The sequence below is a fragment of the Phodopus roborovskii genome, unplaced genomic scaffold (genome assembly GCF_943737965.1).
Source record: "Phodopus roborovskii unplaced genomic scaffold, PHOROB, whole genome shotgun sequence".
In the NCBI taxonomy this organism is placed as follows: domain Eukaryota; kingdom Metazoa; phylum Chordata; class Mammalia; order Rodentia; family Cricetidae; genus Phodopus; species Phodopus roborovskii.
In genome coordinates this window covers 39,347,417-39,364,788 of record NW_026126480.1, presented here as the reverse complement: position 1 = coordinate 39,364,788, position 17,372 = coordinate 39,347,417, and the positions used below count along the sequence as shown (strand labels likewise).

The following is a 17,372-nucleotide window of genomic DNA, read 5'->3' as shown; positions in this document are numbered from 1 at the left end:
GGAAAAGAAAGCCTTTCCCTTGAGAGCACATACTGGCCCTGACCATGCTCACTGATGTCCATCACACTGAGAAGGAGCCGTCTCAGGGTCCCAGGGCAACTATGCATTATTCTTAAATGATATTTGCTAGGGAAAAATATCAGACCATCTACACCATAAGCATGTGAGACAAACAATCTCTATTGTCACCATGTCACATGACTCTTGGAAGACAGAATGCTTTTTAGACAACAGTCACAGAAAATGACCTCCATAGCAAATGATTCACCAGGGAAGTGAAGTTTAACAAAACGGATGGAGTGGGGCAAATTCTATGTCACAGAGACAGGCTCAATAGACAACACTGTCTTTGTTCTCATTTCTTTTCTTTCTCCTTGTCTTCCTGAGCTGTGCTCAACAGAATTCAAGGAGATCCCAGAATTCCTGTCTCTCTCCAAATTATTGGTTGAGTGCTTAAAGCTTTCACCCCAAGCTTACAATAAATAACAGTTGTTGTTGTCCACAAATCTTGAAAGGAAAACAAAACTGGATTAGAAGGAGGACCTGTGCACAAAGCTTGGTCAAGTGGAAAACATTGGACAGAGAAGCACTGTGGCTGAGAACAAGAAACTCTTTCCCTTGAGAGCAAGGGGTGACACTGGACACGCTCTCCTGTGTCCGTGCTACTGAGGGTGAGGGGGGCAAGAAACCACTGCAATGATAGCATTGACATGAATAACAATACATGGTAATAATGCCATCTACACCTCATTGGTATGAGAAAAACAGTCTCTTGTGTCTCTTGTGTCCCATGTCACTTGACCCTTGCAAAAGAGAGTACACACTAGGAAAATGGCTTAGGAAAATGTTTCTCCAGGATAGTGAGCTTAGCAAAATGGATTAAGCATTGCTACTTTGTTATGCCGCTGAGACAAGCAGAGAGATCCTTTTGTCTCAACAGAAATCACCACTCTACTTTATAGAGAAGGCTGAAGGAAGGTGAGGATTCTGAAGGGTTCCACCCATTCTGGAGCAGATTCTGAGGCTGTGAGCAGAACTGGGAAGGGGAACACAAACACTGAGGCAGATGTGGACTCACCTGGAGTGGTTGGGAATGGCGGTGGAAGAGCTGTGAAAAAAGGAAGCCATGTCAGTCTCTTGAACAGAAGGTGCCTAGCCTGGCCCTGGGTTCATGACACTGAGCAGACCAGACACTGGGTGTCATCATCTGCTGCCCCAGAGTAGAGATTGTTAGTCATCTATATGGCCAGGAAGATGCTAGCCATGGGGTCATAAGAGCCCACACTCTGAACCCACCTCAAGGTGAGAACGAACTCTGGATGTGTTGACATGATGAGTCCTGTGATTTGTGTCTGTCCAGTGAGTTGGGGTAACTAGCCAGGTCCAATTCTATCAGTGGCTCACTCAGACCTCACAGGCCAGTCCCACCCACACTGGACTTGAGGCAAAGACATGGAGGATTCACAGACATGAATACAGACATTACCCCAGTACCTGAAACAATTGGACACAGACAGACACACACCTTCACTGAAGTCCAAAGAGGGGACTTGAACTTAGGATTTTCTGATACAGATCCACAGACATGATTTTAAACCAGCAAAATGTGTTTATCAAATGATCATTATCCCATGAAGTTAAGCTACTGCATGGTAAAAGAGTAGCAACGATGTTGAATTGGGACATTAGCTAAGGACAAAGTCAGTGTCTCTGCCCATCACTACATAAGCAACCTTGGATATCACATGCCTCAAACATTCACCATTAGATTTAAACCTCTTGGTCTTTGGGAGAATATTCTGTCCATATTCATATGTCCTAATCTGTCCTTCAAACAGGGCATGGATAATGTCCCACACTTTGGAAGGCTCTCAAATCCTCCACAGCTGATGTCAACCCCACTCCTGAAACTGACTTCACACTATCTGTTGGGGAATCACCTTAGACCTTTTCATTCTCTGATGATGACACTGAAGACAGGGTACCTCCCATCACACAGTACTAAACCTCAACCATCTTCCAGCAGTCAGAGCCCAAGATTCACTGGACTCTGTCTCCCTGTAGGAGGCAAGCATGGGACCCAGTGAGGCCATGCAATTCCTTATGTCACGAATCTCAGGGAAGTGTTGGATCAGAAGACTGCTAGTGACACCCACAAACCCAAATGGTCATTATCACAAGGGAACTTACTGGTGGAAGGGGCATAGGTAGCATAGTAGTTAGCCTGGAACCCTCTCCTGGTGACACTGCCATCAGTGATGAAGACAACAGACATGAAGTTGCCTGTGGAGGTGAAAGTTCCATTGGCTCCATCACAAACTCGAGCAAAGGGAGAAGAATACTGTTCAGGGCCATCATACAGTAGGATGTAGTCATAGCTGCAGCCTCCTTCAAGCCTGAGGAGACAGAAAAAACAGTTAGCTTCTGTATGTCTGGAATTTGATGTGGGGCTCCCAGCTCAGGGATCAGTGTCCTGACAAAATATATCATCTGAAAGAGTAGATAACTTCCTGGAATCCTAAGGGAATTTGTCCATCTTCCCATGATTGTCATGGCTGGTCTACAGGATGCATTCAGGGTTACAGATGTGTAATCTACAATACCTGCCACGACAGCTTTTATATCAACAGAGGAAGATCACCTGAGAAAAATCTAATTTATTGCTTCAAGGAGTCCCCAATTATTTTCCAGATATAAATAAATGTCTTTATTTTTTTAAAAAATGAAGGGGAGATAAAACTAAAGTCAAAACTTAGAGAAATGGTTCACTGATTTTTTTTACCTCTGGAAGAATAAGGTTCAATTTCCAGCATACATAAAAGGAGATCACAACCAACAGTCATTCTGTAGCCAGTGGACTAAACACCCTCCCCCTCTGATCTCTCTGGACACCATGCAAGCATGCGTTTCACAGACATACGTACAGACAAAACACACACACACACACACGAAATATACAATTCACACAAACAAAAATCATCAGACAAGCCTGTGGACATCTCTGGCCCTTGCCTGTGTCATCTATAATAATGAGCACTTCATTCCTGCCCACTGCAAGCAAAGGCTTGAGGTAAAGCTGTGATGGCACAGTGTGTGTTACACACAAGGATTCATAAGCTGTTACTGCATGAGGCTTCCTGTCAGTGAGATGCTGAAGAGAACCAAACTGACCAGGCTCTGTGCCCACAGTCTAATGAGCATCAGCTGCAGTCTTTACATTGTTTTACAAGGACACCTATACAATGCATATGTGGTCTTGAGCAGAGACATCCAAGGACACTTCAGACAGTCACACAGAGAGAACCTAGCACACAGCTCACTCCAAGTGCTGGGACCCTTCACACCTCAGGAGATTGCGCTTGCACCTGATGCCGGTGCCTCTTAGAATGAGAGAGAGCTGTGAGGACAGCTTTGTACTGAACAGGTCCCTCATTGGCAGCACTGTCCCATTAAAGCCCCAAGAATGTCATTACCTAATGACAAACTGGCCCTGACAATGACTAACAGTTACAAGTATTTCCACGTTCTCTGAAGACCTCCTGATAAACAAGATGAGAAAAGCATGTGTTCTAGCCCACCCTTCTACTTGGGATTAGGAGAGTATCATCTCATTGCCATGCAGCAAATTCAGGACAACCCTGGGACTTTAGCCAGAGTAATTTCAATTTCCTGTGCTTTACATCCATTCGATCCTCCATGGGCTACTCTCATGCCAAGACAAAAATGAAACCCCTTTTTTTAAAGTCACCCTGAATATTGCCCCTCAAATTTCCAAGAACGACACATTCCCACTGAGAATCCCACTGAGATCAGATGTGCACCCACACTTACTGTAAATCTCTGAAGTTCAAGCTCACACGGTTGTTGGTTGGGACCAAAATATTCCACACACATCTGGCATTGTTAGGATAATTCCCAGGGTAAAAGGGACTGTTAAAGTTCCCATAGTGGCCAGTCAGGTTTCCTCCACAGGTATAGTTTACTGTAAGGAAAGGGTGGACATGTTCATGGAGCCCAGGACACACCTCAGACCTGCCTGGCAGTCAGAGGAATGTTTGACACAATATCCAAGGTAGGAACCCAACATGAGGTAACCTAGCTCTGACCAACAATAAAGGCATGGAAGACTCACTCCTAGGTGGCTTTTCTTTGTACAGGTAGGTGCAGGTAGGTGCAGGTTGGGTACTGGATGGGTGATAGGAATGCCCATCTTGGGGAAGTCCATAAAAACCACAGTGAGCTGTCTCCAATGCTTACAATTCCCTGACTGCCAGATGCTGGTGGGTATGAGAGCTCTTGGATTGGAGGTGCAGAATCTCTGCACCCTGGACATAAGGACATCATCGAGCATCATTAACACCAGGCTTAGGGCTTAGTGCAGGTGCCTATGTGTTTGCTGGTATGGGCTTTGATCTCTCTACAGGACAGAGAAAATCTGGAGGAAGCACTGTGGACTCTACACCTGTTTCTACCTGTTCTGACTCACACAGTCCAGGGCCCTGGTCTTCTTGCAATGGTATCATGTGCTGAATGGAATAGAGAGTGTCCAATAATGGGCATATATTTATGACCTGGTGACCTGCTCATGAATCCAACTCCATGAGTCCATCCCCAAGCCCCATGAGGGCTCTTACTAAATCTATCCACTGATTCAGCATTAGATTAAATAGGAGATGGATGGGGGGACAATGTGGGTCACTGGGGATGTACACAGGGATGATATGACCTCTTCCTAATTCCTTCCTTTCTCCTAGTCTTCCAGAGCTGAGCTCCACCACAGATTTAAGAAGATTTAAAAAGAGTCTAGAATTACTGTCACTCTACAACCCTTGGCTAAAGTGTTTAAACTATTCTTTGGTCTCAACCCATACTTACCATAAGGAGGAGTTGTTGTCCACCAATCTAGAAACAAAACAAAGCTGGATTAGAGAAAAGGCCTGTGAATAAAGTTTGGTCAAGTGGAAAACATTGGAAACAGAAGCACTGTAACTGAGATCAAGAAACTCCTTCATTGAGAGCAAGGGATGACACTGGACATGCTCTCCTGTGTCCATGCTACTGAGGGTAAGGGGGGCAAGAAACCACTGCAATGATAGCATTGACATGAATAACAATACTTGGTAATAATGCCATCTACACCTCATTGATATGAGAAAAATGGTCTCTTGTGTCCCATGTCGCTTGACCCTTGCAAAAGAGAGTACACACTAGGAAAATGGCTTAGGAAAATTTCTCTATAGCAAAGGGTTTCTCCAGGATAGTGAGCTTAGCAAAATGGATTAAGCATTGCTACTTTGTTATGCCGCTGAGACAAGCAGAGAGAACCTTTTGTCTCAACAGAAATCACCACTCTACTTTATAGAGAAGGCTGAAGGAAGGTGAGGATTCTGAAGGGTTCCACCCATTCTGGAGCAGATTCTGAGGCTGTGAGCAGAACTGGGAAGGGGAACACAAACACTGAGGCAGATGTGGACTCACCTGGAGTGGTTGGGAATGGCGGTGGAAGAGCTGTGAAAAAAGGAAGCCATATCAGTCTCTTGAACAGAAGGTGCCTAGCCTGACCCTGGGTTCATGACACTGAGCAGACCAGACACTGGGTGTCATCATCTGCTGCCCCAGAATAGAGATTGTTAGTCATCTATATGGCCAGGAAGATGCTAGCCATGGGGTCATAAGAGCCCACACTCTGAACCCACCTCAAGGTGAGAACGAACTCTGGATGTGTTGACATGATGAGTCCTGTGATTTGTCTGTTCAGTGAGTCAGGGGTAACTAGCCAGGTCCAATTCTATCAGTGGCTCACTCAGACCTCACAGGCCAGTCCCACCCACACTGGACTTGAGGCAAAGACATGGAGGATTCACAGACATGAATACAGAAATTACCCCAGTACCTGAAAGAACTGGACACTGACACACCTTCACTGAAGCCCAAAGAGGGGACTTGAACTTGGGATTTTCTGGTCCATAGACATGATTTAAAACCAGCAAAATGTTTTGTCAAATGATCATTGTCCCATGAAGTTAAGCTACTGCATGGTAAAAGAGTAGCAACGCCATTAAGTCGGGACATTAGCTAAGGACAAAGTCAGTGTCTCTGCCCATCACTACATAAGCAACCTGAGATATCACATGCCTTAAACCTTCACCATTAGACTCATAGGACTACATAGTGTCTCTGATTTAAACCTCTTGGTCTTTGGGAGAATATTCTGTCCATATTCATATGTCCTAATCTGTCCTTCAAACAGGGCATGGATAATGTCCCACACTTTGGAAGGCTCTCAAATCCTCCACAGCTGATGTCAACCCCACTCCTGAAACTGACTTCACACTATCTGTTGGGGAATCACCTTAGACCTTTTCATTCTCTGATGATGACACTGAAGACAGGGTACCTCCCATCACACAGTACTAAACCTCAACCATCTTCCAGCAGTCAGAGCCCAAGATTCACTGGACTCTGTCTCCCTGTAGGAGGCAAGCATGGGACCCAGTGAGGCCATGCAATTCCTTATGTCACGAATCTCAGGGAAGTGTTGGATCAGAAGACTGCTAGTGACACCCACAAACCCAAATGGTCATTATCACAAGGGAACTTACTGGTGGAAGGGGCATAGGTAGCATAGTAGTTAGCCTGGAACCCTCTCCTGGTGACACTGCCATCAGTGATGAAGACAACAGACATGAAGTTGCCTGTGGAGGTGAAAGTTCCATTGGCTCCATCACAAACTCGAGCAAAGGGAGAAGAATACTGTTCAGGGCCATCATACAGTAGGATGTAGTCATAGCTGCAGCCTCCTTCAAGCCTGAGGAGACAGAAAAAACAGTTAGCTTCTGTATGTCTGGAATTTGATGTGGGGCTCCCAGCTCAGGGATCAGTGTCCTGACAAAATATATCATCTGAAAGAGTAGATAACTTCCTGGAATCCTAATGGAATTTGTCCATCTTCCCATGATTGTCATGGCTGGTCTACAGGATGCATTCAGGGTTACAGATGTGTAATCTACAATACCTGCCACGACAGCTTTTATATCAACAGAGGAAGATCACCTGAGAAAAATCTAATTTATTGCTTCAAGGAGTCCCCAATTATTTTCCAGATATAAATAAATGTCTTTAATTATTTAAAAAATGAAGGGGAGATAAAACTAAAGTCAAAACTTAGAGAAATGGTTCACTGATTTTTCTTTCCCTCTGGAAGAGTAAGGTTCAATTCCCAGCATACATAAAAGGAGATCACAACCAACAGTCATTCTGTAGCCAGTGAACTAAACACCCTCCCCCTCTGATCTCTCTGGACACCATGCAAGCATGCTTTCACAGACATACGTACAGACAAAACACTCACACACACACACACACACACACACACACACACGAAATATACAATTCACACAAACAAAAATCATCAGACAAGCTGGTGGACATCTCTGGCCCTTGCCTGTGTCATCTATAATAATGAGCACTTCATTCCTGCCCACTGCAAGCAAAGGCTTGAGGTAAAGCTGTGATGGCACAGTGTGTGTTACACACAAGGATTCATAAGCTGTTACTGCATGAGGCTTCCTGTCAGTGAGATGCTGAAGAGAACCAAACTGACCAGGCTCTGTGCCCACAGTCTAATGAGCATCAGCTGCAGTCTATACATTGTTTTACAAGGACACCTATACAATGCATATGTGGTCTTGAGCAGAGACATCCAAGGACACTTCAGACAGTCACACAGAGAGAACCTAGCACACAGCTCACTCCAAGTGCTGGGACCCTTCACACCTCAGGAGATTGCGCTTGCACCTGATGCCGGTGCCTCTTAGAATGAGAGAGAGCTGTGAGGACAGCTTTGTACTGAACAGGTCCCTCATTGGCAGCACTGTCCCATTAAAGCCCCAAGAATGTCATTACCTAATGACAAACTGGCCCTGACAATGACTAACAGTTACAAGTATTTCCACGTTCTCTGAAGACCTCCTGATAAACAAGATGAGAAAAGCATGTGTTCTAGCCCACCCTTCTACTTGGGATTAGGAGAGTATCATCTCATTGCCATGCAGCAAATTCAGGACAACCCTGGGACTTTAGCCAGAGTATTTTCAATTTCCTGTGCCTTACATCCATTCCACCTTCCATGGACCACTCTTGTGCCAAGTCATAAGAAAACCCTTGTTTTAAAAGTCATCTTGAGTATTGCCCCGTGAATTTCAAAGCAACCCACATTCGATCTTTATATCTGCTGTTCACCCACACTTACTGTAAATCTCTGAAGTTCAAGCTCACACGGTTGTTGGTTGGGACCAAAATGTTCCACACACATCTGGCATTGTTAGGATAATTCCCAGGGTAAAAGGGACTGTTAAAGTTCCCATAGTGGCCAGTCAGGTTTCCTCCACAGGTATAGGTTACTGTAAGGAAAGGGTGGACATGTTCATGGAGCCCAGGACACACCTCAGACCTGCCTGGCAGTCAGAGGAATGTTTGACACAATATCCAAGGTAGGAACCCAACATGAGGTAACCTAGCTCTGACCAACAATAAAGGCATGGAAGACTCACTCCTAGGTGGCTTTTCTTTGTACAGGTAGGTACAGGTAGGTGTAGGTTGGGTACTGGATGGGTGATAGGAATGCCCATCTTGGGGAAGTCCATAAAAACCACAGTGAGCTGTCTCCAATGCTTACAATTCCCTGACTGCCAGATGCTGGTGGGTATGAGAGCTCTTGGATTGGAGGTGCAGAATCTCTGCACCCTGGACATAAGGACATCATCGAGCATCATTAACACCAGGCTTAGGGCTTAGTGCAGGTGCCTATGTGTTTGCTGGTATGGGCTTTGATCTCTCTACAGGACAGAGAAAATCTGGAGGAAGCACTGTGGACTCTACACCTGTTTCTACCTGTTCTGACTCACACAGTCCAGGGCCCTGGTCTTCTTGCAATGGTATCATGTGCTGAATGGAATAGAGAGTGTCCAATAATGGGCATATATTTATGACCTGGTGACCTGCTCATGAATCCAACTCCATGAGTCCATCCCCAAGCCCCATGAGGGCTCTTACTAAATCTATCCACTGATTCAGCATTAGATTAAATAGGAGATGGATGGGGGGACAATGTGGGTCACTGGGGATGTACACAGGGATGATATGACCTCTTCCTAATTCCTTTCTTTCTCCTAGTCTTGCTGAGCTGTGCTCCATTACATATTTAATCAGATTCTAGAATTCTTGACTCCCTCCAACCTTCTGGTTTAAATATTTACAGCTATGCTTTGGTCACCCCCCCCCATACTTACCAGGGGAAGTGGTTGTATCAAACCAATCTAGAGAAAAAAACAAATTGGATTAGAGGAAAGGCCTGTGCACTGTTTGGTCGAGTGGTAAACATTGAACACAGAAGCACTGTGGCTGAAGAAAAGTAATTCTTTCCCTTGAGAACATGTGTCGGCACTGACCACACTCACATATGTCCATCACAGTGAGAAGGAGCTGTCTCAGGGTCCCAGGACAGCTTTACCTTATTCCAGAATGATATTTGCTTGACAAAATAGCCATGCCATCTATACCAAAAGCATATGAAAGAAACAATCTCTACTGTTACCATGTCACACGACTCTTGGAAGACATGTCTTTTTAGACAACTGTTATAGACAAGGACTTCCATAGCAAATAATTCACCAAAGAAGTGAAGTTTCGCAAAATGAATGAAGTGGGGCAAATTTTATGTCCCTGAGACAGACAGAGGGTTACATTGATTCAGCAGACACTACTGTCCTTTGTTCTCAGTTTGTTTCATTCTCTTTGTCTTTCTGAACTGTGCTCCACCACAGAATTTAAGAAGATCCTGAAATTCCCGAATTTCTCCAAACTCTTGGTTGAAGTGTTTACAGCTATGCTGTGGTGTTACCCCAAGCTTACCATAGTAAGGAGTTGTAGTTGTGGGCCAATCTGGAAAGGAAAATAAAACTGGATTAGAAGGAAGACCTGGGCAACAAAGTTTGGACAAGACACACGTGCTGGAAAGAGTAATGTTGGCCACAGAAGCACTGTGGCTTGGGAAAAGAGAGTCCTTTCCTTGAGAGAATGTGGTAGCCTTAGACATGCTTTCACTGGACCCTCACTGCAGCAAGGAGGTATCCCAGGGTGCCAAGGCTACTGTAACTTTGTCCTGAATAACTGTTGCTTAGTAAAAGAATCATGTAATCTATTCCTTGGAATGACGACAGGAATAATCTCTGCTGTTCCATGTTCCATGCCCCTTGCATGAGACACTGTTTCTACATGGATAGTATACTAAGGGACCTTCATAGCAGATTATATCACCAGAAAAGTTAAATGTAGCAACATCAAGTAAGTGCTGCCACTCTTCTACCCCACTGAGACAAGCTAAGGTGATATTTGGCTCAACAGAAGCTGACTTTTTTGCTTTATGGACAATGATGAAGGCTTGGGGACAGACAGACTCCTGAAGAGTCCCATCATTCTGCCACTGCTGGTTGTGACTGTGAGAAGATACAAGGCATCCCTAACCAACAACAGATCATCAATTCAACTTGTGTGAACCTCTTTTCTATACTGAAAGCACAAGAGATCATGGGTCATGTAGGAATCTTCTGCTTAACTTCATCCCTTTACTAGCAGAGCAAGGTTTCATCGAATGACATATGGGAAGCCTGACATTTGTAAGAAAACATGTTACCTGTTGTAATATCTGGGGTAGTGGTAGTCCATGTGTCTGAAATTGAAAACAAATGGAAAAGTAAAAGTTAGATTGGCAGATATATGAAAACCAAAATAAATCCTCCACCCAATGTAGAATCCATTAAAAGTAGTACTTGTGACTTCTGAACCAGAGGACAATACAGAATCTCACACAAGGTACATGGCCTTACAGGATATCAGACTGTTCCTCCAACTCTCTCAAACCAAGATATTTTTTTCTCTAAAAAGCAGTGTGTTCATTTGGGGACCCTGGTATTATACAGGTACATGTGACACCATGAACAAGACTTCGATAAAGAGCAAGAAAGAACAAAATGTCCAAAGGCAACAGAGTATAGGACACAGAAGAATGAATTGTCCTGGTCCCCAGAAACACAAAATATTTCTTGGCTGCCATACATTCTACATCATTTTGTAGTGAGTAGGGAGGTGACCATAGCAGGTAGGAGACAGGGATTTATGGGAACAGGAGAGAGTGACTTAGACAATGCTGACACCTGTACAGAAGGCCAGAGAATACCCAGTACATTTGCAGATAGGTCTTGAATGTGAAAAGGCGAAAGTTCATTACCTCAATCATTTTTTACTTCGATTAAAACATTTGAGCCATATATATATATATATATATATATCCAAAACAGGATATCCAAATATAGGTATCTTCCAGATGGAGATGCTGAGACTTACCGAACCAGGGTGTGGACTGGATTTGGGCATCTGTAAGAAAGAAGGGAGGTTAGACAACAACCACCGGACTTCACCTATAGTGACAAGTGGGACATAGTTGATGATTTTACAGTAACAACTCATGCTCATGCTCTGCAAATCCCCATTGTAACCAGAATCCTAGATGAGGTCATAGAATCCAAAGCTGAAACCCATAACCAAGGTCTAAATTTCAAGGCCTACAACTTATTATCTGCAATAAGAAAGTAATGGCTACCTCTGAAACAGGCAACAAAATTATTTTCATTGCCCTGTAGATGATCAACCAAAAGCCAATCACAGTGATGAGCTATGGAAGACATGCTGCGGTACCCTCTTACTAGGAGAATACTGTTAGAAAAGTGTGTCCCGACTTGCTTATGACATAAAACGTATACTTCACGGTTGGCTCAAGAAGAAATAAATGTTACCCCCTCATAACTACACCTCACTCTTTCTTCGATATTTCTGCCAGTGGTAGTGAGTGAGTCATTAACATTAGATTAGAAACTGGGCTGACCTAAAATGACTAGAGGTAACCAGAAACGTCTATGACATAAAGGAGAGTAGAAAGCACCACCAAAACTGTCCTCCAAAAGGGCTACATCTGGGAAGGGTGTGGAACCACAGGCAATTGAGTCAAGTGGATGTTCCTCACCTACAACAATGTCTTGTTATTTTACCCTTGGGGTGCTGGCTACGAAAGCTTTAAAAACGGTACCCATGTCCTTCCAAAGAACATAGTACTGCTTGAAGGAGGAAATGTGTAATGACACTGTGATTCCCTCAAGAGAGGAACCTAACTTGGTACTTCCAGTGTCACCCGAATCAAGGAAAATCTAGAGATCCTGTGTGAGTTATAGACAGACCCGTGAGTGAGAAAAACGAAACAATGCAGAATGATTGCCAGTACTGTTGACCCAAATGAAGTTCTGTGGACAGGAATAAGTGTCCTAACGAAACCACATTGTTGAGAGCAAACGTTAATAGTATCTGGATCATACCTGAGCAGATGACTCCAGCATCCTCGTAGTGTCCACAGTTATGGGAAAGCCAGCCATTGTGGCGGCAGCTCCACAGATTGTACTCATGTCCACTACAGGCCACATTATCCAGGACAATGTTCCCGGAGCCCTGCCCAAACCAGGCTTCTACTTTAGCAGACACGGCCCAGCCACAGCCCAGCTGCCGGCACACCACGTTGGCATCATTGATGTCCCAACTGTCATCACACACGGTGCCCCAGGAACCCTGGTAAAGGATCTCTACACGGCCCTGACACCTGTCGCTTCCATTCACCAGCCTCAGAGCCAAACCAGAATCTGTACCTGGAAAGACAAGATGGATTGTTCCTTTAGTTCTTGTGTGGATGATGGAGCTTGTGCATTCATGGACAGCTCTCTCATGGGGTTTAATGCAATATGTAATATGAACGCCTCCCACTCTTCCTTCTTGGAAACCCTGTCTTGCAAAGACCTTTACCACATTCAATTGGCCTTTGCACCCTCAGTGGAGTGCTCACTATTTCTCTTCTACACATTAAAGGTGAGTTTGTCACCAGCATGGTCAGGTTTCCACAAAGAGTATTGACATGGGTAGAATCTGTTCTGGACGGTGACCAGGTATCTACTCTAGCTTATAGCTAAGGCCTATACATGCCATGCACTCTTCTGGATGACAACATACACGGCCGAATCCAGGTGGTTCATGGAAGGAACGTAAGGAGAGCCCTCCAACTCCTAACACACAGACTGCACACGGGCACATCTAGCCCCAGCTGACCCACGCCTGCCAGCAGTAAAGGAGGAGGTAGGGGACGTTGCTCTGTGACAGACCAAAAGGGACAAAACTCTGGTAGCAGAGAACTTCATGGATCCCTGGAAAGTCTGTCCCCTGATGATTACACAAAGTTGAGACTTTGTATCAGAACTGCATTTCAAGACCAACAGAAAATTAGTAAGCATCATCAACCCACTGAGCTGTGTCAGGTGACTGAGTCCATGAGCTCAATTTCTGTGTACAATAACAGTACACTAGAGAACCCCAGGCTTTGTGACTTCTGGTTCCAAGACCACTATTGTGAACTTATCACTGAAGTCAAGTACCCAAAATGTTTAAATAAGACAAAGATCCACAGGGGGTTTAGCACAGGGGAATACTCTAGCTCTCTAGACAGGGCACCCTTTGAAGGGACTAGAATGGGATCCCATAATATATCTTGTCTAATCTTGTCTAATCTTGATGCTCTAACTCCAAAGTTTTTCTCTGACATATTACTAAACCTAGATGGCATGGAATTAGCAAAGCTCCCACCCTATGACTCACTACTACACACACACACACACACACACACACACACACACACACACGCGCGCGCGCACGCACGCACGCACACAAAGTGGGGAGGAATGACAGGGATCCCAGTGGAGGAAAGCCCCATGGAATAGTAGGCAATCCCACCCAACCCCTTAAGTGTCCCAACAAGACAACAGCATGAAGGACACTGGCATTTCAACTTACACAGAGAGATTTATGCGATTTTTGTTACCTGCTGGTGTATAATACACTGGAGTGGTTGTCTCTGGAGGGGAAGTAGATTCTGGAGTTGTGTAAGGATATTGAGTGGTTGAATCTACAGTCCATATACATGTTAGAAAGAAAAATGGAAAGTGAAATTTAATTCTCTATTGTTAAAAGAAAAAAAAAAAGACTGGCATGGATAGGTAAATCTGAAGATGGGATGTGATTCAGGGTCTGTACTGGCTAATACTATGTGACTTAAAATGTAAAGAAATATCTGTGGTCGTGAATTCTCCCATTCTAAAAGATATTTTTGTAGAAAATGGTGTTAAGCTGAAGGACTACATTAGCCTTGTGCTGAAGCCACGGGGAATCGATACAAAAGTGTTTCCTATACATACAAAACTAATTCATTGTTCTTATCTAATTGCATTGGCTGACACACCAAATGTAATATTCACTAGCAGAGGATTGGAACACCTGTTGCCTGTTTGTGTGTGAATGTATTTTAAAGTCAATATTTCTGTATCTACCCTAGACTACACCCAAACTCAAGAACTTCCTAACTCAGCCTCCTGAGGAGGACAGAGAAAGGAAGACGGAGAGGGAGAGGGAGAGGGGGAGAGGGGGAAAGAGAGAGAGAGAGAGACTATGAGCAATCCTACCTCAAACTATTTTACTTCAGTGGAAATGCTTCAAATATGCCCCCCATTTACATAAGATACAAACTTCAAGCATCTATGTTTAAATTGTTCAAACTGTCACCTGGCTCTTTATCAGATCACCTCCAAAAGTGACATAGTCCACCAATTAGAATGGCAATACCTGTAGATAGGCCCATTGTTAATAAATACCCAGTTTCTGAGTGACCAGGATATGGAGGAAAGTGACCTCTCTCCACACAAACAGCTCTATGAGAGTGGTCTCCTCAGGACTGTATCAAAGCCTTGCCCAATTCTCTCTTCCCTTCCATCTGACAGATATATTTGCAACATGGTGCCTATCAAGCCTGGAGGAGTTTCAGACACCTAAGAGTGCCCTGTAAGGCTAAAAACACAGAGCCGAAAACAGGTTTTTCTTGCATAGTTGTTACAAATAATAAATGGTAGAATATGAATAAGTCAGAAGATAACCAGTCTCATGCTTGGGATACCACTCATGCTTGAGTAATGCCTTTCCTATGGACCATTTGGTGTCCCAAGAAATTCTGGGTTGGCCAGAGACCTTGGTGTGGAGAATGTTCTTCCTGATGATCTGGGACCAAAAAAAAAAAAAAATCCCAAGGAGGAAAGTAAGTGACTTTACCTCCAAAGCCCAGGTTGTCAGAGCCTAAACAGATCAAATTTGCCTCCAACATCTCCCATGAGAGGAACTCAATGAGGAAAGGCAGGATCTGTGATGTCCAGGGTGGAGAATCAGGGCTCCCATGGGAGCTTTATTTTTCTACGACCTCAGAGGGAAAGAAACGACAAAGGCACTGGCTAAGCATACTCTGTCTTCCACTCCAGGAACCAGAGCCAGAGTCAGCTCCCTATGCTGGACAAGGTGCAGTGTGAAACATGGGAACCTTGGGCTCTGAGAATGTGCAACATACTCCTAGAAACAACAACCTTTTACCCCTTGGGGATACTTCTTCAGGACGATCCCCATCGACATCTCAGGGTCACAATGCAATGCATATATGCCTATCGAGTGCCCAAGGCCACTGTAACTTTGTCCTGAAGGACAGTTGCTTGGTATAGAATCATAATATCTATTCTTTAGGATCATGAGAGGAATATTCTCTACTGTTCCAGGCAGCATGGCTCTAGCATTAGATACCCTTTTCTAGATAAATACCATACATAATAAGGGGCCTCTGTAGCTAATGATTTCACAAGGAAAGCAAAGTGTAGAAAAATTAAGTAAATGCTGCCCCTCCTCAATCCCTCTGAACAAGCTAGGGTCATACTTGGCTCAACAGAAGCTGCCTCTTTACGCTATGGAGAAGGCTGAAATTTTGGGGACAGACTCCTGTAGGGTTCCGCCGTTCTATCCCTACTGGCTGTGGCTGTGAGCATACCTTACCAGCAACACATCATCGCCTGGGCTATGCATGAAACTCCTTTCTATTCTATCATGGATCGGACAGGAAATACCTTAACCCTCATCCCTTTATTAGCATAGCAAGGTTTCATCCAGAGATATATTAGAAGCCCGACCATGGATAAGAAGACACATTATCTACTGTAATATCAGGAGTAGTAGTAGGCCATATGTCACAAATTGACAACACAAAGAAAAGTAAAGTTACATTGACAGACATCTAGACACTAACAGATATCCTACACACAATGCAGGATGAGTTCAGGAGTTGCACTTGTGACTCATGATCCAGGGACAAATCCAGATTTTCACGTAGGGAACATGTCCTTTGTAGGTGTACTCCACCTCTCTCAACCCAAGTATTTTTTCTTCTCTAAGAAGTTCTGTGTCCATTTGGGGACACGGGTATTGGATAGATACATGTGACACCATGGACCAGACTTCGATAAACAGCAGGAAAGTGTGAAAAGATCAAAGGCAACAGAGTGTGGGACACAGAAGATTCTATTGTTCTGGCCCCAAGAAACACAAAACATTTCTTGGCCGCCATAGCATGTTCATCATTTCACAGGGTGTAGGCAGTTGACCACGTAGCAGATAGGAGACTGGGTTGTACAGGAAGAGGAGAGAGTGACTTAGACAATGCTGACCCCTCTGCAGAAGGCCAGAGAACCCCACATAGATTTGCATAGGTCTTGAATGTGAAAGGGCCAGATTTCATCCCATCAATGAATTTGTACATACGTTGCAGATGTTTGAGCCGAGACTCTATCAAATACTTGGTGCAAACTTGGCTTGGGAACAAAAAGCACCCTCTAAATACTAACGAGCCAAGTAAAGACAAAGTACTCCCAAAATGGGATCCCAAAGTATAGCGATCTTCCAGATAGAGATGCTGAGATTTACTGGGCTTGGGTGTGGAGTAGGTTAGGGCAATTGTAAGAAAGAAGGGAGGTTAGGCAACAAGCACAGGACCCCATCTGGAGGGAAGAGTGGGACAGAGTTGACGTTTTTACAGAAAGAGTTCATGTTCTGCACATTCGCAGTGTAATCTGAATCCTAGATCTAGTCATAGAGCCCAACGCTGAACCCGACAACCAAAGTCTGGACCTCAGTGCCTACCTAGAACTCATTCTCTGCAATAAGAAAGTAATGGCTACCTCTGAAACAGGCAAGAAACTTATTTTCATTGCTCTGTAGATAATCAACCAAAACCAGTCTCAGTGATGAGCTGTAGAAGGCACACTGCTGCGGTACCCTCCTGTTAGGAGAAGACTGTTGGGAGAGTGTGGTCCGCCTTGCTTTTGTCCTAACACATATCCTTCATGGCAGGTATATGAAGAAAT

General features: G+C 44.3%; 1 protein-coding gene across 1 annotated transcript in view; it reads right to left on the bottom strand.

Moving 5' to 3' along the window:
- The window catches only part of Dmbt1 (deleted in malignant brain tumors 1), a 47,325-nt gene that overhangs the window by 13,515 nt on the left and 16,438 nt on the right, over nt 1-17,372 (bottom strand). Inside the window, exons 5-12 of the mRNA XM_051192125.1 lie at nt 12,426-12,749; nt 11,404-11,433; nt 8,252-8,402; nt 6,603-6,808; nt 5,479-5,508; nt 3,832-4,036; nt 2,191-2,396; nt 1,057-1,108 (exon numbers count right to left, since the gene is read on the bottom strand). Of these exons, the coding sequence (XP_051048082.1) occupies nt 1,057-1,108; nt 2,191-2,396; nt 3,832-4,036; nt 5,479-5,508; nt 6,603-6,808; nt 8,252-8,402; nt 11,404-11,433; nt 12,426-12,749 (1,204 nt within the window). The remainder of the gene's footprint in view (nt 1-1,056; nt 1,109-2,190; nt 2,397-3,831; nt 4,037-5,478; nt 5,509-6,602; nt 6,809-8,251; nt 8,403-11,403; nt 11,434-12,425; nt 12,750-17,372) is intronic.